The sequence below is a fragment of the Grampus griseus genome (assembly GCF_964374135.1).
Source record: "Grampus griseus genome assembly, chromosome: 11".
NCBI classification, from domain to species: domain Eukaryota; kingdom Metazoa; phylum Chordata; class Mammalia; order Artiodactyla; family Delphinidae; genus Grampus; species Grampus griseus.
The window spans coordinates 78,353,177-78,377,564 of NC_139005.1; the positions used below are offsets into that span (position 1 = coordinate 78,353,177).

The 24,388-nt window shown below is 40.1% G+C and overlaps 1 protein-coding gene across 1 annotated transcript in view; it reads left to right on the plus strand.

The window, feature by feature from the left end:
- Positions 1-3,790: 3,790 nt before the first annotated feature.
- CFAP54 (cilia and flagella associated protein 54) overlaps positions 3,791-24,388 on the plus strand; it is a gene marked incomplete at its 3' end in the record, with an annotated part of 310,342 nt that continues 289,744 nt past the window's right edge. The window contains exons 1-3 of the mRNA XM_082667031.1: positions 3,791-4,134; positions 12,798-12,903; positions 15,957-16,100. Of these exons, the coding sequence (XP_082523157.1) occupies positions 3,806-4,134; positions 12,798-12,903; positions 15,957-16,100 (579 nt within the window). The 5' untranslated portion in view covers positions 3,791-3,805. The remainder of the gene's footprint in view (positions 4,135-12,797; positions 12,904-15,956; positions 16,101-24,388) is intronic.

A 24,388-nucleotide genomic window follows, 5' to 3' on the forward strand; every position in this document is an offset into this window, starting at 1 on the left:
ACTGTCCATGCACAAAGTATTAAATTAGAAGCAATACTGCACTCCAGAGGAACTGCAGACATTTGTTCAAGCATCAGAGACTTAAAAGGCGCAGGGATATTACCATCCAGAATTGTGTAACACTGGTGAGGATGTTAGGTTTTGGAAATTTATATTCCCATCTGTCCTGGCTAATGCTGCTGATGTCTTTGTTGTATATCCTTACTATACTGACTTCCACTGGTAGCCTGTAATAACTAAACCTGTTTAATTTACCCAAACAGTCTCTTTATCTGGTCTTTCTATTAGTCTGAATCTGCTATTGATATATTTTTTAAATTAATTTTTATTGGAGAATAGTTGCTTTACAATGTTGTGTTAGTTTCTACTGTACAGCAAAGTGAATAAGCTATACATATACATATATCCCCTCTTTTTTGGATTTCCTTCCCATTTAGGTCACCACAGTGCATTAAGTAGAGTTCCCTGTGCTATACAGTATGTTCTCATTAGTTATCTATTTTATACATAGTATCAATAGTGTATATATATCAATCCCAATCTCCCAATTCATTCCACCCCCTGCTTCCCCCTTGGTATCCATACCTTCGTTCTCTACATCTGTGTCTCTACATCTGTGTCTCTGCTTTGTAAATAAGATCGTGTATACAAATTTTTTCAGATTCTACATATATGTGTTAATATATGATATTTGTTTTTCTCTTTCTGACCTACTTCACTCTGTATGACAGTCTCTAGAACTACCATGTAGTTCTAGAGACTGTCAATCCCACTACTGGGCATATACCCAGAGAAACCATAATTCAAAAAGAAACATGCACCCCAATGTTCATAGTAGCACAATTTATAATAGCCAGGACATGGAAACAACCTAAATGTCCATCAACAGAGGAATGAATAAAGAAGCTGTGGCACATATATACAATGGAATATTACTCAACCATAAAAAGGAACAAAATTGGGTCATTTGTAGAGATGTGGGATATCCTTCTAAATGTTCATCTTACTTTTTTTTCATTCACTCATTTATATACTCTGCCAGTGGCCAGTCTTCAGTGCTAGGTTATCACAGTAAATAGGCAAATCCCTATTGCAAGGATTTTTCTATTAATGAAGGACAGTTATGGTTCAGGGCTAAAACATCACCTCCTCTAGAATCCTCTGTTCTCTCTCAAATCCCAAGCTTCTTCTTGGGCTTCTTACAGCATTTAAAAGATCTTTATCACAGCATATTTCACAGCATGCCTTCTTCGGGGTTAGCTGCGTATGTGCCATCTGCTTCTTGCAGGGAATGTGCGGTTCATCTATGCATTTGTGACACACTAAAGAAATGGCTGTATTTCACTGAACAAAAGCATGAAGTTAAAAAAGTCTAAATATTAGGTAGTGAGGTAGGAAAGGGAGATCTTTGTGCTTTTTTTTTTTTTAAATGCCATATAAATGTACATTTTTGGGACAGTCCAAATGATTAACAACTAAATTAGGAATAGAAAGAGTATTAACCTTATTTATTCTTTCTCTAACAGTAACTTTAAATGATAAAGACTCTTGAATGGGCAAAAAGGATCCTTGCAGCCTGCAAAGACACTAATTATAAGGAAACAGCAATTTACATTATTTATAAGGAAGCTATTTACATTATTTAGCCCTGTCAGACAGTTGCAGAGCTCTATTCTTTCACTACAGTAAAAAGAATAAAGCAAAGTGACAAGGAGATAGAGAAGGTATTCTAATAGCTGCATCTCATTACAAGAAAGATAACAGCTCGAAAATGTTTTTTAAAATGATTTAAGTATAATTTAAACTGAAGAAAATGGAAATATCCATCTTACCACAATGATGATTCAGAGTATAGCACCCATTTAAATATGCAGACAAGCTTTCAAAAACTACTGAAAGTTATGCATTGTTAACTTTAGTGTGTGCAAGGAGGGAAATGACTAAGACGCAATGTTTCATAATTCAAGTATTTGAATTTAATTAGTCACATTTTCTTTTACTAGTGACTTTGAAATGTGTCTGCACTATGAAAGCTTGTTTCTGAGAGCAGCCAGATCAAGTGGGGAGAAATCCATTTTATCTGTTTTATTTTTATTTTCCTTCCTCCTCTCTGACCACTTTAATTTACATTTATCCTGCAGCTTCACTTTCATCAACATAAAAGATAGTACTCCGTGGCAAATTACACCAGCTTTTGATCTGAAGTGGACACATCTGTTATGTAAGAACAAGGAGAAGATGAGAAGAGCAAGAATTTACCAAGCTGATTTTTTTAAAAGGTCTATTAATACTTTTTGTAAATGCTCCAAGGATAGATTATTTCTTTAGGCCTAAATTCTTTAAAGTCTTAACATTTTTCCTGCTCACTTAAAGACAAGATAAAATCTTGATCAAAGAAGATTTCTACATCCTGATTGGAGAATTGAATTCCTTTCAGTCTGGTGTCAGAGCACCTCGCTGCTTGCCAGGAGGGTTCTTGGGCCATAATTACCTGCCTTGAAAAGCAAAATCATCATCATTTGCCTTCAAAGAATATTAGAGTATAGTACACATGACATATTAGGCCAGCCTCACAAATTAGCACAGGTCCACAGAGTCTGCAAGAAATTAGGTCAGACCTGAAAGAAATCAGGCTGTGGTCCAATAAGCTTCTTAATCTTAAATGGGAAATTGGGCTCACAGGGTGTTACGGTTACTGTCTTTATTTATTTTTAAGTTTGACAGAACCAGTAACAGTTTTCAGTGTTAAAGACCTATTTTCCTAAGCCATCAAATATTTCTGATCCTTCTCTTAGATAATTTTTGGCACTGCATAATTTATAAAGAAAGCAAGTTCTGTACTGGTTGGAAACTCATACTTTAAATATATAAATAAACTTACTATTGCCCATAATGCAGGGAAAGAAGAACTTCCCTTGCCCCCAAATATTTCCCTCGAGGCCATAGTTTCCCCTTCAGAAGCAAAGTCTCCTAAAATCCCTGTTTAAAATGCAAAAGTCTTTAGAGAGTTAACCCTTCAAGCATTAGTACACATTAATGTCCAAAGGTTAAGGCTGAGTAAAATGCTCATGAATTTAGAATATAGTGATAATTAGGATAAAGCTGAAATACAAATGAATAAACATAGAGTAATTGTAACTACTAGACACCAAAATCATCCGCAGTTACAGACCTCAGGGTCCAAAAAGAGCGACCAGAATGGATCAGTTGCTGTCAAATATTACCCTAATTTCAATTCGACTGTTAAGCTTAGTCTTGGGGGATGGTCAACATAGCCTGTTCATTTTGAGCACAGGCTTGGGAGTCAGAAGGCTGAGACCTGGTCCCTGACCCTACGGTTTACTCTGACCTTGGTCAAATGACTAACCTCCCTAAACTCTGGTTTCTTAAACTGTGAAATGGAGATACTAATAATATCCTAAATTGTAAAGCTATAACGATGATTAAATGAAGTAAATGAGATTATGTTCCAAATGCTCAGAACAATACCTGGCACATATTAATGATCATCATTATTAAGTGGTCGAAATGGAAAAAGTATAGTTTGGATTTGTGGTCCTAAGTTTCTGGCACTCCTATTCGCTCTCTGCCCAGAACCTTCTCTCCTTTCTCATCTCATAGAGATGAGCCAGAGAGCAAAGGCACCTCAGGAGCAACATTGCTTTCTGGACCGGGTTTTTTCTTCCTTTGCCCTCCAGGGGCCGCTGTGTTTTCCCGAGAGCGCGTGGGATGCCTGGTTGCCACGAGACCGTCGCCAGGCAACCGCGTGTACACACACTCTTGGTCAGGCCCGGGTCTGGTCAACATGGCGGCGCAAGGCACCTGTTCGACCTCTCCATCCAACGTGTCTCCCACATCTGTGTCGCCGCCAGGACCGCCGCCGACCCCGCCCCCGACCTCGACTGCGATCTCAAAGTTCCCCGTGGAGTCAAAGGCGAGCTCTCTCAGCCCACAGCCTCGCTCGACCTGCCGCGAGGACTTGTTGCCCCTCGCAGTGTTTTATGGGCCGCTGGACGCTAAAAACCCACTCCTGGCCTCCTGTGAGAAGGAGATCCAGGAGTTGCTAGGCTTTATGAAGAGAAAGACGGCTTTAGCTACAACGGAGGAACAGGAGCATGAGTTCCACCGGCGTTGGTAAGCAGAGGCAGGGCTCTGGGGCGGGCGCTGTCTGGAGAAGGGCAACTCCCGGGGCCAAAGGAGGTGATGCTTTTGAGGATGCAGGTGGTGGTCCCGGAGCTGGGTCAGTGTTGCGGATTCAGAACTTGGCCAAAGGGCCCTGGAGATATAAACAAAGTTTAAGAAGTGGAGACTCATCGCTATTACAATCCTTAATTCCTGGTAAATGTATCTTGGCTTCCTGCTCGGGTCAGAATAAAAATCAACAAAGAAATGTTTCATAACTCGCCATTTCTGTTTCTGAGTGTCTTCTAATTGCTAATCCATGCCAATAAATTTTTGGCTCACTCACAGTTTTCACAACTTTCCATGTTGTGGGTACACTTTTGTATATGGAGGAAAAGGAATAACTTTGAGGTAGCTCAGGTTCATGAAAAAGTTAATTCTTGATGCCATGAAGTATGTCATTCTGTGAACATTTGTACTTTATTCCTTTTTATATTGTTACTAGGATCACAGTGACTTTCTTGATTTTGTGACTCATTTTGCACGTTTGCCTTTTTTTGGATTCTATCACCATGTTGTTATCTTGAACTGCAGACTACCTGTTTTTAAGGTTCTTTCCTGTTTGTGTTACCATCTTTCTTTCCCAGTCAAAACACACTGCAAACTGAACAGCCAGAAGTGTAGACAAGTGGCAAAGAATACCAGAATAGCCAATAGCTTCATCTTATATTTTTCATCCATGTATTTAATATGAAGAAACAGTTTTAACTTATGTTTATTATTCATTCATGCTTTTAACTACATATTTATTGAGCACCTCCTAAATATCAGGTTCTATTCCAGGAACTAGGAAAACATCAAGTTAAAAGATATACAAATTCATAGCCTCATGGAGCATGTATTCTTGTGACTACAGACAGCCACTAAACCAATATGTAAGGAAATTATTTTACAAGGAGATAAGTGCTAGGGAGAAAACTAGAGCAGGGAGGAAGATGGGTGTTATAATTTAAAGTGGGATGGCAGGGAGCATGGTCAAGGAAAGGCAGGAAAAGTGACCTTTGAGAAAGATGAGAAGATGTTATGGTAGTAAGTGATGAGGATTTCTGTAGAAAGAGTCGGCCACACAGGGAGAATGGCAAGTGTAAAGGTCCTGGGGTGGGATTGTGACTGTGGGAAGGACAGGTTTCGGGCAGAAGTGAGGGAGATGAAGAGTTTAGTTTTTAGATATATTAAGATTGAGATGTAATTCACCATACAGGCAGAGTTATTATGTAGGTAGTTGGACATTTGAGTCTGGAGGTCAGAGGAGAAGTACACTGGGATTCATCAGCATATTGATGATATTTAAGCTTTGACATTTGATGGAATAGCTAAGGGCGTGAGCATAGATGGAGAAGAGGAGGGTCCATGGACTTAACCCTGGGGCCCTCCAACATTGACAAGTTGGGAAGATAAGAAGAAACTGGCAGAGACTAAGAAGGAGGAGCTAAAGAGGTAGAGGAAAACCAGTAAGTGTGGTGTACTGGAAGCCAAGTAGAGAAAGTGTTTTAAGAAGGAAGGAATGATCAATCAACTGTGGCAAATCATGCTGATGGGCCAAGTAAGATGAGAACCAAGAATTGACTAAGGAAAGCACATTACGTAGCTAAGCTACATATATTTATATTGAAAATGTTTCTGTTTCGGTGACTTAGATAGCAGTTTATCTTCCCATCTCCACTACCAACATTCCAGTTCAAACCGTCACCATCTCAAATTTTCCCTGCAGCTACTTGAGTCTCAAATCTATCCTTCACATAGCAGTCAGGGTAACCTTTATAAATAAATCACCCACTCCCCTATCTAAAGACTTTTGTTTCCCTTTCCTTTTAGAATAAAATTAAGAGTACTTCTGGTGTCTTCCAGGGTCTGAGGCTCTGGCCTTGCCTGCCTCTCTCATCTCAGCTCATCCCTCACTTCTGTCTCAGGACTTTATAGGGAAACAGATCCTTCTGTTTCTCACCCCAGGGACTTTATATTTGATGCCTCCTTTGTCTGAAATGTTCTTTTCTTAACTTTTCAAATATCTGGCTCCTTCTCTTCTTTCAGGTCTTAGCTCAGTTGTTACCTCCTTAGAGTGGCCTTTCATATCAAATGCAGTTTCACCCATCAATTTATACTTGTATTTATTTCTTTTCTTGTGTACTGTCTATCTCCCTGATTAGAATGTGTAAGCTCCCTGATGACGATGAGCCTCTTTTTCATTGCTCTAACACCTACCCTGAGGGTTGGGACATAGTGAACATTCAGTGAATATTTGGCATTGAAAGAATTCAAGAATTACCCTTGCATTCTCAATAATTGCAGACCTGGGTCAACTGGTAAGTACAGTATCTGCCCCATCTTTAAACAGAGAGTCACAAACATTAAGGATTGACATGGACCTTTGCCCTCTAACCTCTCACATATTTAGCCACTTATTTACAGAATAATTTTTTATTGAGTGCCTACTATATGCCAGGGCCTGCACTAGTCATGGGTTATACAGTGATAAACAAAATAGATATGGGAATCTGTGCTCATAGAGAGAGGGAGATAGGCTTTCAATGAGTCACTAAGTCAACACACAAAAAAGGGCTATGAAGAAGCTACTGAGAGCTTATATGTGCCAGGTATTGCACTAAGTGCTGGGGATACAGCAACGAACCAGACAAAAATCCCTGCTCTCTTGGTGCTTATATTCTAGAGGGGTAAATAGACAATAAACATATAAAAGAAGTAATTTTATGGTGACCTAGAAAATGATAAATGCTAGGGAGAAAAAGAGAGGAAGGGTTATGGAGTGGGAGACAGGAGGTTGCAATTTTCAATAAGGTGGTTGGAGTAGATAACACTTGAGCACAGGCTTAACGGCAACACAGTGGAGACCTGCCTTCAAAGGAATGGTGAGGGAGGTGACATTAAGCTGAGATTAGAAGGATGCTGGCAGTAGGGCTTCCCTGGTGGCGCAGTGGTTAAGAATCTGCCTGCCAATGCAGGGGACACGGGTTCGAGCCCTGGTCCAGGAAGATCCCACATGCCACGGAGCAACTAAGCCCGTGCGCCACAACTACTGAGCCTGTGCTCTAAAGCCCACAAGCCACAACTGCTGAGCCCGCATGCCACAACTGCTGAAGCCCGAGCGCCTAGAGCCTGTGCTCTGTAACGAGAAGCCACTGCAATGAGAAGCCCTCGCACCGCAATGAAGAGTAGCCCCTGCTCGCCACAACTAGAGAAAGCCCGTGCCTGGCAGTCAACCAGCAAGGAGAGAGGATAAACAGAGGGAACAAGCATGTGGGACGATCTTGGCAGGAAAGAGTCGGGGGCCTTTGGAGGAATGGACAGAGGCCTGTCTAGCACAGTATGGAGAGTGTGGGTGCAGTGGTATGAGATGAGATTAGAAGAGTAGGTAGGGCTGTGGAAGGTTTTAGAGGCCATTTATAGAGTCTGCATTTATTCCAAATGCAATGGGAGACCATTGCCTAGTTTTTGGCAAAGAAGTAACCTTATGTGATTGTTGTTTTAAAATATTTTGGTGACTTTGTCCAAATGGGGCAATGATGGCAATGTGGAGACCAGTCAGGAGTACAGGAGGTAGGAGCTGCTTTTATAACATATTTGACAGATGGTTATTTTTTAAAATCCAAAATTGTTTCTTTTTATAACTATAGGAACTTCTGTAAGCATAAAAGTTCATTTTATCTAAAATATAGATTTTTTTTTTTTTTTCGGAACGCGGGCCTCTCACTGTTGTGGCCTCTCCTGCTGTGGAGCACAGACTCCCGACGCACAGGCCCAGTGGCCATGGCTCACAGGCCCAGCCGCTCCATGGCATGTGGGATCCTCCCGGACCGGGGCACGAACCCGCGTCCCCTGCATCGGCAGGCGGACTCCCAACCACTGCACCACCAGGGAAGCCCCTAAAATATAGATTTTGATCATATCAGCAATGTCCTTAAATTTACAGTGTGATATATTTAGAGTGTGATATATTTTAAAGGTATGCTTTTGTTATAAGCACATAAAATTTTGATATTCTGTTTATACAGTTATGATTTTTGTTTTAGAAAATTCTAAGTATCCAACAGCAATTATAAGCAAATAGCAAACCAAAATATATTAACATTCTTTTCTTAAATGATGTACATTACATAGTATGTATTATATTTTCCGTATTTAATTATTATGTAAGCCATTCCCAATGAGCAGTCTTAACTTGAACTTATGGTACACTTAAAAAAAAAATTCTCTTATTATATAACCTTGATTGATTTAACGAAGCTGGTATTTTTCTTTTATGAGTAACAAACCTACTCATCATTATCTCATCTGTAAGGTTTGGAAGAATTAACTCTTTCATCTACATAATTTAAGAATTCTATCAAGACTTGGTGAATTTCTTGGATTCATTATATTTATTCTAATACTATAGCATTTCATGAAGCAGCAAATGAACGTGAAAAGGGTAAAACAAACAAACAAAGCAAAACACATTTACCTTTTTAAACTTCTATGGGCTGTATTTGCCACACTCTTTATTTGGCATGGTTATTTACTACATGGTACATGTATATATTTTCCTACCTCTAAATATTATTAATCAGTCCATGAAGGTAGGAGTACCCTGTACCCCCTCTTCCCTTGTCACTCAGTCATTATCATTTAATTACCTGAATGAATTAATTGACATGTTTTTGTTGCGGTTGTTCCATTAATACCCCAACATGTACATGGTAAATATTGATACTAGAGCCATCTTCAGTCCTTAAGTTTAGCCTCCTGTCTGTATTAGTCAGCTTGGGCTACTAATTACTAACTAGTAATTACTAATTAGTCAGTTTGGGCTGCCGTAACAAAATACCATAGACTGGGTGGCTTAAGCAACAGAAATTTGTTTTCTCACAGATCTGGAGGCTAAAAGTCCCAGACAAGGGTCTGGCAGGATCAGTTTCCAGTGAGAGCTCTCTTCCTGGCTTGCAGATGTCCACTTTGTTCTCATATAGCCTTTCCTCTGTGCAAGCACAGAGAGACAGAGACGGGGCTGTGGGGGGGAGGCGGTTAGAGAGACAGAGAGAGAGAGAGAGAGAGAGAGAAAGAGAGAACAAGCTCTCTGGTGTCTCTTTTTAGAATGGATTAATCCCAGTGGACTAGGGCCCCACCCTTATGACCTCATTTAACCTTAATTACTTCCTTAGAGTCTCCCTCTCCAAATACAGCTACACTGTGGATTAGGGCTTCAACATATGAATTTTGAGGGGACGCACACATTCAGTCCATAACACCATTCTTTTCTAGAAATTTATGAGATAGGATTGGACGACTGCTAAGAGAAATTTGGATTTTTCCTAGAAGCATTAATAATTTCCGAGAGAGGGGGAAGGAGTAAATATTAACTAAATGAGTGAACAAAACAGGCAGTGATCTGCTACCCTTTGAATTCTGATCAGAAACCATGTAGGAAGCATAGCCCTAAACTGACTGGGTATTTGAACCCTGGAACTCTCTATAGAAAAGCAAAAAAAATAAGAACAAGGAATTATTTTCCCTAGTCGTTTATATTCATTCATTCATTCTTTCAACAAGTATGTATTGAGTACTGACATATACTAGACATTCACTACTCTTGGGGGCTGGGCAATGAATAATATACGTGAGGTCCTTGCCCTCAGGGAGTTCATATTCCAGAGGACCGGAAGGCCCAGTAATATACTGGCTACGAGCATAGATGCACCCTGCCTCAGTTTCATCAACTGTATATTTTGGATACTAATATTACCTATCTCAGTTGTTATGAAAATGAAATGAAAAATATTCATGTTGGCAAAAGACCCAGAATAGGCAAAACAATACTGAAGAAGAACAAAGTTGGAGGACTGACACTACCTGACTTCAAGACTTACTATAAAGCTACACTAACCAAGACAGCGTGGTATGACAAAACAATGGACAAATAGATCAAAGGCACAGAATAAAGAGCCCAGACTGACATAAATATAGTCAACTGGTCTTTCACAAAGGAGTAATGGCAATACAATGGAGCAAAGACAGTCTTTTTAACAATAGTGCTGGAACAACTGGACATACACATGTGAAAAATTGAATCTAGACACAGACTTTTACACCCTTCCCCAAAATTAACTCAAAATGGATCACAAACCTAAATGTTGTATGCTGTAAAACTCCTAGAAGATAATGTAGGAGAAATCTAGATGACCGTGGGTTTGGCAATGACTTTTAAGATACAACACCAAAGGCATAATCCATGAAAGAAAGAACTGATAAAATGGACTTCATTAAAATAAAAAATTTCTGCCCTGTGAAAGACACTGTCAAGCGAATGAAAGCCAAGCCACAGACTGGGAGAAAATACTTGCAAAAGACATATCTGATAGGACTACTATCCAAAATATACATAGAACTCTAGAAACTCAGCGTTAGGAAAACAAACAACCTGATTTAAAAAACGAGCCAAAAACCTTAACAGACATCTACCCAAGGAAGATATACAAATGGCAAATAGATATATGAAAAGATGCTATAAATCGTATGTTATCAGGAAGATGCAAGTTAAAACAATGAGATGCCACTACACACCTATTAGAATGACCAAAATCCAGAACAATGAGAACACCAAATGCTGACAAGGATGTGGGTCAATAGGAAAATTCTCATTCACTGCTGGTGGAAATGCAAAGAGGTACAGCCACTTTTGAAGACAGCTTGATGTTTTCTTACAAAACTGAACACACTCTTACCATATAATCCAGCAGTTGTGATCCTTGGTATTTACCCAAAGGAGTTGAAAACTTATGTCCATATGAAAATCTGCACATGGATGTTAATAGCAGCTTTACTCAAATTGCTAAGACTAGGATGCAAACAAGATGTCTCTCAGTAAGTAAACTGATAAACTGTGGTATATACAGACAATGGAATATTATTCAATGCTAAAAGAAAATGAGCTATCAGGCCATGGAAAAAACATGGGTGAATCTTACATGCAGATTACTAAGGGAAAGAAGCCAATCAGAAAATGCTACATATATATAATTCCAACTATATGACATTTTGAAAAAGGCAAAACTATGGAGAGAGTAAAAAGTTCAATGGTTGCCTGGGGTTAGTGGGGAAGGAGTGATGAACAGGCAGAGCACAGACAATTTTTAGGGCAGGGAAACTACTCTGTATGATACAATGGCGGATACATGTCATTATACATTTGTCCAAACCCATAGAATGGACAACACCAAGGATATACACTAACGTAAACTATGGACACTGGGTGATAATGATGTGTCAGTGTAGGTTCATTAATTGTTAACAAATGTACCACTTTGGTGGGTGATGTTGATAATGGAGGAGGCTGTGCCTGTGCGGGAGACGAGGGTATACAGGGAATCGCTATACTTTCTGCTCAGTTTTTCTGTGGACTTAGAACTACTCTAAAAAATAAAGTCAATTTAAAAAAATGCATACAAAGAGTATAGTCCCAATGTTCATAGCAGCAGTATTTATAATAGCTAAGATATGGAAACAACCTGTGTCCTTCAACAGATGAATGGATAAAGAAGATGTGATACACACACACACACACACACATGTGCACACACACACAGTGGAATATTACTCAGCCATAACAAAGAATAAAATCTTGCCATTTGCAACAACATGGATAGACTTGGAGGGCATTATGCTAGGTGAAAGAAGTCAGACAGAGAATGACGAATACTGTATGATATCACTTATATGTGGAATCTAAAAAATACAACAAACTAGTGAATATAACAAAAAAGAAACAGACTCCTAGACATAGAGAACAAACTAGTGGTTTGTTCTAGAAGGGGGGAGGGGAACGATGGAGGTAGGGGATTAAGAGGTACAAACTACTATGTATAAAATAAATAAGCTACAAGGATATATTGTACAGCACAGGAAATATAGTCAATATTTGATAGTAACTATAAATGGAGTATAGCCTTTAAAAATTGTGAATCACTATGTTGTACATCTAAAACATATAATATTATAAATCAACTATACCCCAATAAAAATAGTAAAATTTAAAAAATAAAATCATTAAAAATGCATATAAAGAACTATCAGTGCTTGGTATAAAGGAAACAATACTTTTAACCATAATTACGTTTATCAATAATTAGACATTAACAATAAAACACATTAAAAAGAGCATGGACTTCCCTGGTGGCGCAATGCTTAAGAATCCGCCTGCCAATGCAGGGTACATGGGTTCAAGCCGTGGTCTGGGAAGATCCCACATGCCGCGGAGCAACTAAGCCTGTGCACCACAACTACTGAGCCTGCGCTCTAGAGCCCACGAACCACAACTACTGAAGCCCGTGTGCCACAACTATTGAAGCCCGGGCGCCTAGAGCCCCTGCTCCCCAACGAGAAGCCACCGCAATGAGAACCCCACGCACCACAACGAAGAACAGTCCCCAATCCTTGCTCGCCGCAACTAGAGAAAGCCTGTGCTAAGCAAGGAAGACCCAACGCGCCCAAAATACATAAATTTATTAAAAACCCCACCTGAATACCTAAAAAAAAAGAGCACAAGGTAAGTTTTTAAGGATTGCTTGCTAATTTAGGTTTCCTGCTGACTTTGAGGATATCATTTTACTTTATGATTTTTACAGTGCCACCTCCTTGTTTAATATCTGGACCAAATACGCCCCCCGGCTGCCAGCTGCCTATTACAACGAAAAGCTTCTGAAGGTTGGAGATAGACTTTGTGAAATGAAAGTAAGTACCTCCGGAGTAGAAAGAGCCCAAATGAAACTCATTTGCCTAATTATTATCCTTTTGATACCATTCCTATTTTACATGATTTGATTTTTTTTCTTAGAAATATATAAGGGAATACATACAAATTTTAATGAGGCACAGTAGCCAAAAAAGTGTTCACTCTAAAATTTTGTGGTTGGGATTCTCCAGAGGTGAGAGATTCCTTAACAGAAAGACGGTTGGCGGAGCATATGCACAGCCCCTAGTTAACCGAGGGTGTGGTAGGCGCCCGACAGGAAATGCTGAGTCATCATGTTCCTACCTTACACAAAGGAGCCCAGACACCACTTCCTGTTGTTTTTCACATGGCTGGCCTTGCCCAGCAGACAGCTCTCATAGCTCCTGGCCTTGCTGCTATGTTGCTTGCTTCCAGGTGCCTTGTTTTAATGACTTTCAGCTCCTTCTTTACATTTTGCTGTACGTATCAGTAATTACAGCGGTCATTCCATACATACCCTGTTTCTTGCTCAGTGTTGTATTCCAACCGAGTTTGTGCCCTTTTTCTAGTTCTATATCAATGCGGAAGTATTGGATTGCTGTGGATTCATGGACTTAGTTTGGTAAGACCACACCATGGCTGGGTTTTCAGTGAACGAAAATGTGAATTTTCCCCCTAAGGTCTGGCACAGGCCCAAATTTTTCAAATTAAATATGAGCCTTTGGCACACGTGGGATCCTTGGACCAAGAGTTATTTTATACAAAGTGATTTTACGCCAGACACCAGCAGTATTCAGTCTGTTATCGAGCCAGGTCCATTTTCCCCATGCAGAGAGAGCCAAATGCTGAGCCGCTGAAGTTTGCAGCAGAGAAAGAGTTTATTCACAAGGCAGCCAAGCGAAGAACGAGTCTCAGATCCGCCTCCCCTAAGGCGAGGGAGTTGGGATATTTACGAGATATAAGCAGAGTGGTTTTAGGCACGGGGAAAGATGACTGGCGGTAGGGAAAATGGTGAGGTAGTCGGTGTTCTGCGCAGGTGCATCTGGGCTACGTGCTTCTGTGTATTCAAAATGGAGGCGTTTAGCAGGACCGGAGGGCGGAGTTTTCCAGCCTCTGACGTCAAAAGGTCATTCAAGGGACACCTGCGCAGGCCCAGTTTTAGGGTCGGTGGTCCCAACCAGCCCCAGCCGGCTCGCCGTGGGCAAAAGCTGACTCCAAGTTCCTGTGAAACGGCTGAGTGAAGCTGGGAAGTTATGCAATTTAAGAGAGGAAAAAAGAAAGAGGGAAAAACAAAACAAAACTACAGCGGACTTAATCAGTGAAGGTAGTTCACAAACTTCTTTCTTTCCTTCCTTTCCAAGCCGTTCCCTTATCTGTTCTGTAAGACAAGCTTACGAATTTCTATTTGTCATGAGCTGCTGTTAACTCCGTGGGGGCAGTTTCAAGTCTCCTTAATCTACAGTTTCTCAGCTTCATTTCCCTCCTCCATTTCTATTTTCTGGACTTGAATCTTTTTGGTCTGGGAGGGAAAGTTACCAAATAGAGGCTAAGATGTGGAGGAACTTTCATAAGGAAGCACTAAGATATATTTTCTGCTGCCGAAATTAGAGAATCATCTTAGCTCCATGTAATTGGACCATACGGAATTTGGAAAACCACAGAAAAAAGCCCCAGGTGAGATCCAACTTGTAAGCTATATTCATGTGAAGTGGAATAATAGTTTTGACCAGAATTAGAGGCGTGCCCCCCCCCCCATTTTTTATGCTTCTTCTCCACATAATAAGAAGCTGGTGATACACAGCCCAGTTTGGGGTGGTTTGAGGAGTATCCAGGTGGGTGGAGGGAAGAAGAAGGAGCATTTTACAGGTTGATAAAGCAAGTTGATGTTGGATAGTGGCTAAGAATTCAGAATATTTCAGGTAAGATATTTACAAATTTACTTAGAGGAACAAAGAAAAGGTTTTAACTACTTTTCAGTGATGGGAAAGTGGGCCGGTAAAGGTATTTGTAATCCTGGAAACAAACTTGAGTGGTTACTTTGGTTTCTAGAATCTAGTTTTATTTTAGTTACAGTAGAACTCATCTTGTTGGACCACGCTTGTTTTGAACCTAGATTTGAATTCATTACGTGAATCAAGTTAGAGCGAAAAGATTCAGAATTAATTAGTGAGCAAGTAACAAACAAGTCAATAGAAATAGAAACAAAACAGCGTTTGACTGTGGTGCCTCCTGAGGGGCGAGGTCACCCAATAGGCAGTTCACACCCAGGGCAGCTGCTTTTCCTGGAAACACAGTTGCAGGGGAGGAAGCAGAGAAAGGGTTGCAGCTGAGTCATATGTAAAACCCTGCTCACATCCACCGCCCTGAAACTCTCCAGGTCAACTGTGCCCCGTGGGCTTCAGAAATGAGGCATCTGACTTTGTAATTGGAATGTAAGCATGAATTAGAACTAACAAGAATCATAGCATCTTAGATTTTTTTGATTCATCCTGATATAATTTAAGAGACTGATGACAGATGAGCCAGCTTATCCCCTGCATTTTTCTCTTCTCCTTTCTTTCCTTCCTTCCTTTTTTCTCCCTCCCTTCTTTTCTCCCTCCTTCCCCCTTTTGTCCCTCCCTTTCTGCCCTCTCCTACTCTTTCTTTTTTGGAGCTTAGGAGGTATCAGAGAAGCAGGGCTGGTTATACAACTCCTCCTCTACCTCTCTCACTGAGTTTGTGGGTTACCATGATCTGTGGAGGTTAAACCTTTGGTTTTTGAGTATATCCAGGTTATTACCACACACAGTGCCCTGGTGACTATTCCCATCTTTGAGGTCATGATGGTCTCATCTCATAATTGGCTTGTTGTGAGGAGAATTAAATGAAATAATGCACATGCATTGCCAAGCACAATGTCTCTTAAGTTTGTGTTTGGAAATAGTAGTGATAATGGTGTCATGGTGATAGTAATAGCGGTGATAGTAATAATCAACATTGACACTATTAAGAATAATATGAATATTACCTAATTTTAATAATGATAAGCAAAAGGATATTTTGAAACCTTCATCAAGTCCTCTTTTTATTTCAGGAATATAAATTGGCCCTTTTACAGTGCTATGGGAGATATCTTCAGCAGTTCAGCATCAACTTTGACGAGAATAAAGCAGATGTGAACCAATTCAAAAGCGTCTTTTTTCCAAAAGGCTTTGAAGACAAAAGTGCTGCGCATACGGTAAGATGAAAGCAGTAGCTAAAATAGCTACCATTTATGATTATGCAATAGGCTGTCCTTTGCTTGACAGCTTCAAAATGTCTTTCATTTGCTTAGCATGGTATTTACTTGTGTGCTGTAAGTTACTTAATAAATATTTTCTGTGCTGGATGAGAAAGTGCACTTATTAAATTTTGTAAAGATGCTTTGGAGATTGTGTCACTATAATCACTTATTCATCCAGGAGACAGTATTTATTATTATTATTATAACTCGTATTGGTAGAATGCTTTTAGTCTACAAAGTACTTTAGAAAACATTGGATCCTCACAATAACTCTATGAGTTAGATACTGTTATTATCCCTATTGTACAAGAGAGAAAACGAAAGCTAATCACACAGTATAATAAGTAGTGGCTCTGGAGAGGAAACAGATCTTTTGATACAAAAGAAATTTTATGCTTTTTTCTACTATACCAGTATTATTATGTTAATTGCTACCAATGAGTCACTGGTGGAGCAGTTACCATGTGCTAGGTAGTCTTCTAAATGCATTACATGAATTGCTATCTTGCAGCCTCATTGCAGTCCTAAGAGACGGGTACTATTATGCCTCTTTTACAGATGAAGAAACTGAGGCTTATTGGAGAGTGAGAAATCCAGCCCTCTTAAAGCAGTGGGCAGAGCTGGTGTTTGAACCCTAATCAGTCTGACTGCAAGGCTATGTTATTCCAAATTTAATGATTATTCTAGGCCTTGGAAACAACATGTGGTTTAATAAGCAGAAAAGATCAAGCATCTTTGAAGGCACATTCAGTTTGCCTGTAACGTAGGTGCATGAATGAGGATACTGCGCAATGTGAGTGGGTGCTTAAGTTGTATGGCGGGAACGGGTGGGCATCCTGATACCAACAAATAATTCTTGGGACACCAGGTGAATGTCCTACAGTTCAACTCTATTCTGACTATCTACCCAGAGACAGTGTCAGATCCCACAGGTTGAGGGATCTGTCTTACAAAACCACCCCCTCCCACTTCAGATGCCAGTCGCAAGCTCAGGTCATCACCTGTAATTCTGACTGACTGGCTATAAATCAGAGGTTCCCGCGACCCCCTCCTTGGGCCAGATAATTTGCTGCAGTGGTTCACAGAACTCGTGGAAACATTTTACTTACTAGATTATAGGTTTATTATAAAAGGATATAATATAACTCAGCAACAGCCAGAGGGAAGAGATACATAGAGCAAGGCGTGGGGAAAGGGTGCGGGGCTTCAGTGGCCTCTGCAGACACACCACTCTCACAGCACCTCCACCTGTTCATCACGCTGGAAGCTTCCCAAGCCCCATCCTTCTGGGTTTTTATGGAGGATTCATAGCATACGCATGATTGATTGAATCATTGGCCATTGGTGATAGATTCAACTTCCAGCCCCTCCCCCCTTCCCTGGAGGTCAGGGGCTGGGACTCAAAGTGCTAAACCTCTAATCACATGGTTGGCTCCACAGGCAGCTAACCTCCATCCTTAGACACTTTACAAAAGTACCTCATGAACATAGCAGAACATATCTTTGTCACTCTTAACACTTAGGAAATTCCAAGGGTTTTCGGAGAGCTAGGAACTGTGGATGAAGACCAGATACATATGAGAAATATATTTTGAACAACTGAATGACCAAATCCATATTTCTTATAAACTATAGTATCTCAGTGCCCCATTGGGAAGAGTGCTGAATGAAAAGTTTGAATTTTTAAGGCCCCTCCTGTATCACCCTGATCCAGGCTTCCGTATCTCTCTCTTACACTGTTGAATTATTCTGCTTCCATTTCCACTCAGCCTCCCTAGCTGTGAAACCAACTACATGGTGGCTAGAAATAGCTTACATGTATCCAAGCACGAAGTCTGCCTGGTAGAGTAAGGCTCATTTGTGTTACTAAGACTCTCCACTCCCAGTAGTACTGATGATTCTCTAGCCAAAATCTCTCTTCTGAACTCATCTATCCAGTTAACATCATAAAGATCTCACACTCGTCGTGTCCAAAACTGAACTCATCTTTTTTTCTTCCATAATTGGCTCCAGCCAGTAACCCAAGCAGGAAAGTGTTGCAGACCTCTCTGCTCTTTTACCTCCCACTTCTTTTTTTTTTTTTTAACATGTTTATTGGAGTATAATTGCTTTACAATGGTGTGTTAGTTTCTGCTCTATAATAAAGTGAATCAGCTATACATAAACATATATTCCCATATCTCCTCCCTCTTGTGTCTGCCTCACCCTCCCTATCCCACCCCTCTAGGTGGTTACAAAGCACCAAGCTGATCTCCCTGTGCTATGTGGCTACTTCCCACTAGCTATCTATTTCTCATTAGGTAGTGTATATATGTCCATGCCACTCTCTCACTTCGTCCCAGCTTAGCCTTCCCACTTCCGTGTCCTCAAGTCCATTCTCTACGTCTGCATCTTTTTTCCCGTCCTGCCCCTAGGTTCTTCAGAACATTTTTTTTTTTTTTTTAGATTCCATGTATATGTGTTACCATATGGTATTTGTTTATCTCTTTCTGACTTACTTCACTCTGTATGACAGTCTCTAGGTCCATCCACCACACTACAAATAATTTAGTTTCTTTTTATGGCTGAGTAATATTCCATTGTATATATGTACCACATCTTCTTTATCCATTCATCTGTTGATGGACACTTAGGTTGCTTCCATGTCCTGGCTATTGTAAATAGAGCTGCAGTGAACATTGTGGTATATGACTCTTTTTGAATTATGCTTTTCTCAGGGTATATGCCCAGTAGTGGGATTGCTGGGTCATATGGTAATTCTATTTTTAGTTTTTTAAGGAACCATCATACTGTTCTCCATAGTGTCTGTATCAGTTTACATTCCCACCAACAGTGCAAGAGGGTTCCCTTTTCTCCACACCCTCTCCAGCATTTATTGTTTGTAGATTTTTTTTTTTTTTTTGGGAGGGTACGCGGGCCTCTCACTGTTGTGGCCTCTCCTGTTGCGGAGCACAGGCTCCGGACGTGCAGGCTCAGTGGCCATGGCTCACAGGCCCAGCCGCTCCGCAGCATGTGGGATCTTCCCGGACCGGGGCACGAACCTGTGTCCCCTGCATTGGCAGGCGGACTCTCAACCACTGCGCCACCAGGGAAGCCCTGTTTGTAGATTTTTTGATGCTGGCCTTTCTGACTGGTGTGAGGTGATACCTCACTGTAGTTTTGATTTGCATTTCTCTCATGATTAGTGATGTTGAGCATCCTTTCATGTGTTTGTTGGCAATCTGTATATCTTCTTTGGAGAAAAGTCTATTTAGGTCTTCTGCCCATTTTTGGATTGGGTTGTTTGTTTCTTTGATATTGAGCTGCATGAGCTTGCCTGTATATTTTGGAGATTAATCCTTTGTCAGTTGCTTTGTTTGCAAATATTTTCTCCCATTCTGAGGGTTGTCTTTTGGTCTTGTTTATGGTTTCCTTTGCTGTGCAAAAGCTTTTAAGTTTCATTAGGTCCCATTTGTTTATTTTTGTTTTTATTTCCATTTCTCTAGGAGGTGGGTCAAAAAGGATCTTTCTGTGATGTATGTCATAGAGTGTTCTGCCTATGTTTTCCACTAAGAGTTTTATGGTGTCTGGTTTCACGTTTAGGTCTTTAATCCATTTTGAGTTTATTTTTGTGTATGGTGTTAGGGAGTGTTCCAATTTCATTCTTTTGTATGTAGCTGTCCAGTTTTCCCAGCACCACTTACTGAAGAGGCTGACTTCTTTCTCCATTGTATATTCTTGCTTCCTTTATCAAAGATAAGGTGACCATATGTGTGTGAGTTTATCTTTGGGCTTTCTATCCTGTTCCATTGATGTATATTTCTGTTTTTGTGCCACTACCATACTGTCTTGATTACTGTAGCTTTGTAGTATAGCCTGAAGTCAGGAAGACTGATTCCTCCAGCTCTGTTTTGCTTTCTCAAGATTACTTAGGCTGTTAAGGGTCTTTTATGTTTCCATACAAATTGTGAAATTTTTTGTTCTAAATCTGTGAAGAATGCCATTGGTAGTTTGATAGGGATTGCATTGAATCTGTAGATGGCTTTGGGTAGTATAGTCATTTTCACAGTGTTGATTCTTCCAATCCAAGAGCATGGTATATCTCTCTATCTCTTTGTATCAGTTTTAATTTCTTTCATCAGTGTCTTATAGTTTTCTGCATGCAGGTCTTTTGTCTCCTTAGGTAGGTTTACTCCTAGGTATTTTATTCTTTTTGTTGCAACGGTAAATGGGAGTGTTTCCTCAATTTCTCTTTCAAATTTTTCATCATTAGTGTATAGGAATGCAAGAGAATTCTGTGCATTAATTTTATGTCCTGCTACTTTACCAAATTCATTGATTAGCTCTAGTAGTTTTCTGGTAGCATCTTTGGGATTCTCTCTATATATAGTATCATGTCATTTGCAAACAGTAACAGCTTTACTTCTTTTCTGATTTGGATTCTTTTTATTTCTTGTTCTTCTCTGATTGCTGTGGCTAAAACTTCCAAAACTATGTTGAATAATAGTGGTGAGAGTGGGCAACCTTGTCTTGTTCCTGATCTTAGTGGAAATGATTTCAGTTTTTCACCATGGGGAATGATGTTGTCTGTGGGTTGGTCATATATGGCCTTTATTATGTTGAGGTAAGTTCCTGCTGTGCCTACTTTCTGGAGAGTTTTTATCATAAATGCGTGTTGAATTTTGTCAAGTTTTTTCTGCATCTGTTGAGATGATCGTATGGTTTTTCTCCTTCAGTTTGTTAATATGGTGTATCACATTCATTGATTTGCGTATACTGAAGAATCCTTGCATTCCTGGGATAAACCCCACTTGATCAAGGTGTATGATCCTTTTAATGTGCTGTTGGATTCTCTTTGCTAGTATTTTGTTGAGGATTTTTGCATCTATGTTCATCAGTGATATTGGCCTGTAGTTTTCTTTTTTTGTGACATCTTTGTCTGGTTTTGGTATCAGGGTGATGGTGGCCTCGTAGAATGAGTTTGGGAGTGTTCCTCCCTCTGGTATATTTCGGAAGAGTTTGAGAAGGCTAAGTGTTAGCTCTTCTCTAAATGTTTGAAAGAATTCGCCTGTGAAGCCATCTGGTCCTGGGCTTTTGTTTGTTGGAAGATTTTTAATCACAGTTTCAATTTCAGTGCTTGTAATTGGTCTGTTTATATTGTCTATTTCTTCCTGGTTCAGTCTTGGGAGGTTGTGCTTTTCTAAGAATTTGTGCATTACTTCCATTCCTTGTCCCTTTTATTGGCATATAGTTGCCTGTAATAATCTCATAATCCTTTGTATTTCTGCAGTGTCAATTGTTACTTCTCCTTTTTCATTTCTAATTCTGATGAATTGAGTCTTCTCCCTTTTTTTCTTGATGAGTCTGGCTAACGGTTTATCAATTTCGTGTATCTTCTCAAAGAACCAGCTTTTAGTTTTATTGATCTTTGCTATTGTTTCCTTCATTTCTTTTTTATTTATTTCTAATCTGATCTTTATGATTTCTTTCCTTCTGCTAACTTTGGGGTGTTTTGTTCTTCTTTCTCTAATTGCTTTAGGTGTAAGGTTAGGTTGTTTATGTGAGATGTTTGTTGTTTCTTGAGGTAGGATTGTATTGCTATAAACTTCCCTCTTAGAACTGTTTTTGTTGCATTCCATAGGTTTTGGGTCGTCGTGTTTTCATTGTCATTTGTTTCTAGGTATTTTTTAATTTCCTCTTTGATTTATTCAGTGATCTCTTGGTTATTTAGTAGTGTATTGTTTAGCCTCCATGTGTTTATATTTTTTACAGATTTTTTCCTGTAATTGGTATCTAGTCTCATAGCATTGTCAGAAAAGATACTTGATATGATTTCTGTTTTCTTAAATTTACCAAGGCTTGATTTGAGACCCAAGATATGATCTATCCTGAAGAATGTTCCATGAGCACTTGAGAAGTGTATTCTGTTGTTTTTGGGTGGAATGTCCTATAAATATCAATTAAGTCCATCCTGTTCAATGTATCATTTAAAGCTTGTGTTTCCTTATTTATTTTCATTTTGGATGATCTATCCATTGGTGAAAGTGGGGTTTTAAATTCCCCTACTATGATTGAGTTGCTGTCGATATCCCTTTTTTTTTTTTTTTTTTGTGGTATGCAGGCCTCTCACTGTTGTGGCCTCTCCCGTTGCAGAGCACAGGCTCTGGACGTGCAGGCTAAGCAGCCATGGCTCACGGGCCTAGCTGCTCCGCGGCATGTGGGATCTTCCCAGACTGGGGCACGAACCTGTGTCCCCTGCATCGGCAGGTGGACTCGCAACCACTGCGCCACCAGGGAAACCCCTGTTGATATCCATTTTAATGGCTGTTAGCATTTGCCTTGTGTATTGAGGTGCTCTTATGTTGGGTGCATAAACATTATAGTTGTTACATCTTCTTGGATTGATCCCATGATCATTATGTAGTGTCCTTCTTTGTCCCTTGTAATAGTCTTTATTTTAAAGTCTATTTTGTCTGATATGAGAATTGCTACTCCAGCTTTCTTTTGATTTCCATTTGCATGGAATATCTTTTTCCATCCCCTCATTTTCAGTCTGTATGTGTCCCTAGGTCTGAAGTGGGTCTCTTGTAGACAGCATATATACGGGTCTTGCTTTTGTATCCTTTCAGCCAGTCTATGTCTTTTGGTTGGAGCATTTATTCCATTTACATTTAAGGTATTTATCGATATGTATGTTCCTGTTACCATTTTCTCAATTGTTTTGGGTTTGTTATTGTAGGTCTTTTCCTTCTCTTGTGTTTCCTGCCTAGAGAAGTTCCTTTAGCATTTGTTGTGAAGCTGGTTTGGTGGTGCTGAATTCTCTTAGCTTTTGCTTGTCTGTAAAGGTTTTAATTTCTCTGTTGAATCTGAATGAGATCCTTGCTGGGTAGAGTAATCTTGGTTGTAGGTTTTTCCCTTTCATCACTTTAAATATGCCCTGCCAGTCCCTTCTGGCTTGTAGAGTTTCTGCTGAAAGATCAACTGTTAACCTTATGGGGATTCCCTTGTATGTTATTTGTTGCTTTTCCCTTGCTGCTTTTAATATTTTTTCTTTGTATTTAATTTTTGATAGGTTGATTAATATGTGTCTTGGTGTGTTTCTCCTTGGATTTATCCTGTATAGGACTCTCTGTGCTTCCTGGACTTGTTTAACTATTTCCTTTCCCATATTAGGGAAGTTTTCAACTGTAATCTCTTCAAATATTTTATCAGTCCCTTTCTTTTTCTCTTTTTCTTCTGGGACCCATAAAATTCAAATGTTGGTGCCTTTAATGTTGTCACAGAGGTCTCTGAGCCTGTCCTCAATTCTTTTCATTTTTTTTTTCTTTATTCTGCTCTGCAGTAGTTATTTCCATTATTTTATCTTCCAGGTCACTTGTCTGTTCTTCTGCTTCAGTTATTCTGCTATTGATTCCTTCTAGAGAATTTTTAATTTCATTTATTGTGTTGTTCATCATTGTTTGTTTGCTCTTTAGTTCCTCTAGATCCTTGTTAAACATTTCTTGTATTTTCTCGATTCTCTTTCCAAGATTTTGGCATCATCTTTACTATCATTACTCTGAATTCTTTTTCAGGTAGACTGCCTATTTCCTCTTCATTTGTTTGGTCTGGTGGGTTTTTACCTTGCTCCTTCATCTGCTGGGTATTTCTCTGTCTTCTTGTTTTGCTTAACTTACCGTGTTTGGTGTCTCCTTTTAGCAGGCTGCAGGTTCATAGTTCCTGTTGTTTTTGGTGTCTGCCCCCAGTGGGTAAGGTTGGTTCAGTGGGTTTTGTAGGCTTCCCGTTGGAGGGGACTGGTGCCTGTGTTCTGGTGGATGAGGCTGGATCTTGTCTTTTTGGTGGGCAGGACTGCATCTGGTGGTGTGTTTTGGGGTGTCTGTGACCTTATTATGATTTTAGGCAGCCTCTCTGCTAATGGGTGGGGTTGTGTTCCTGTCTTGCTAGTTGTTTGCCATGGGGTGTCCAGCCCTGCAGCTTGCTGGTCATTGAGTGAAGCTGCGTCTTAGCATTGAGATGGAAATCTCTGAGAGAGCTTTCTCACCGTTTGTTATTACATGAGGCTGGGAGGTCTCTGGTGGACCAGTGTCCTGAACTTGGCTCTCCCACCTCAGAGGCTCAGGCCTGATACCCGGCCAGAGCACCAAGACCCTGAGCACACAGCAGGCTGAGAGGCTTGTCTGCTCACCCACCTGGGCGGGTCGGGGCCTTGGGTCGGGGCTTTGGAGGTCAGATCCCAGGGAGAGGACTCTTACCTCTCATTTCTG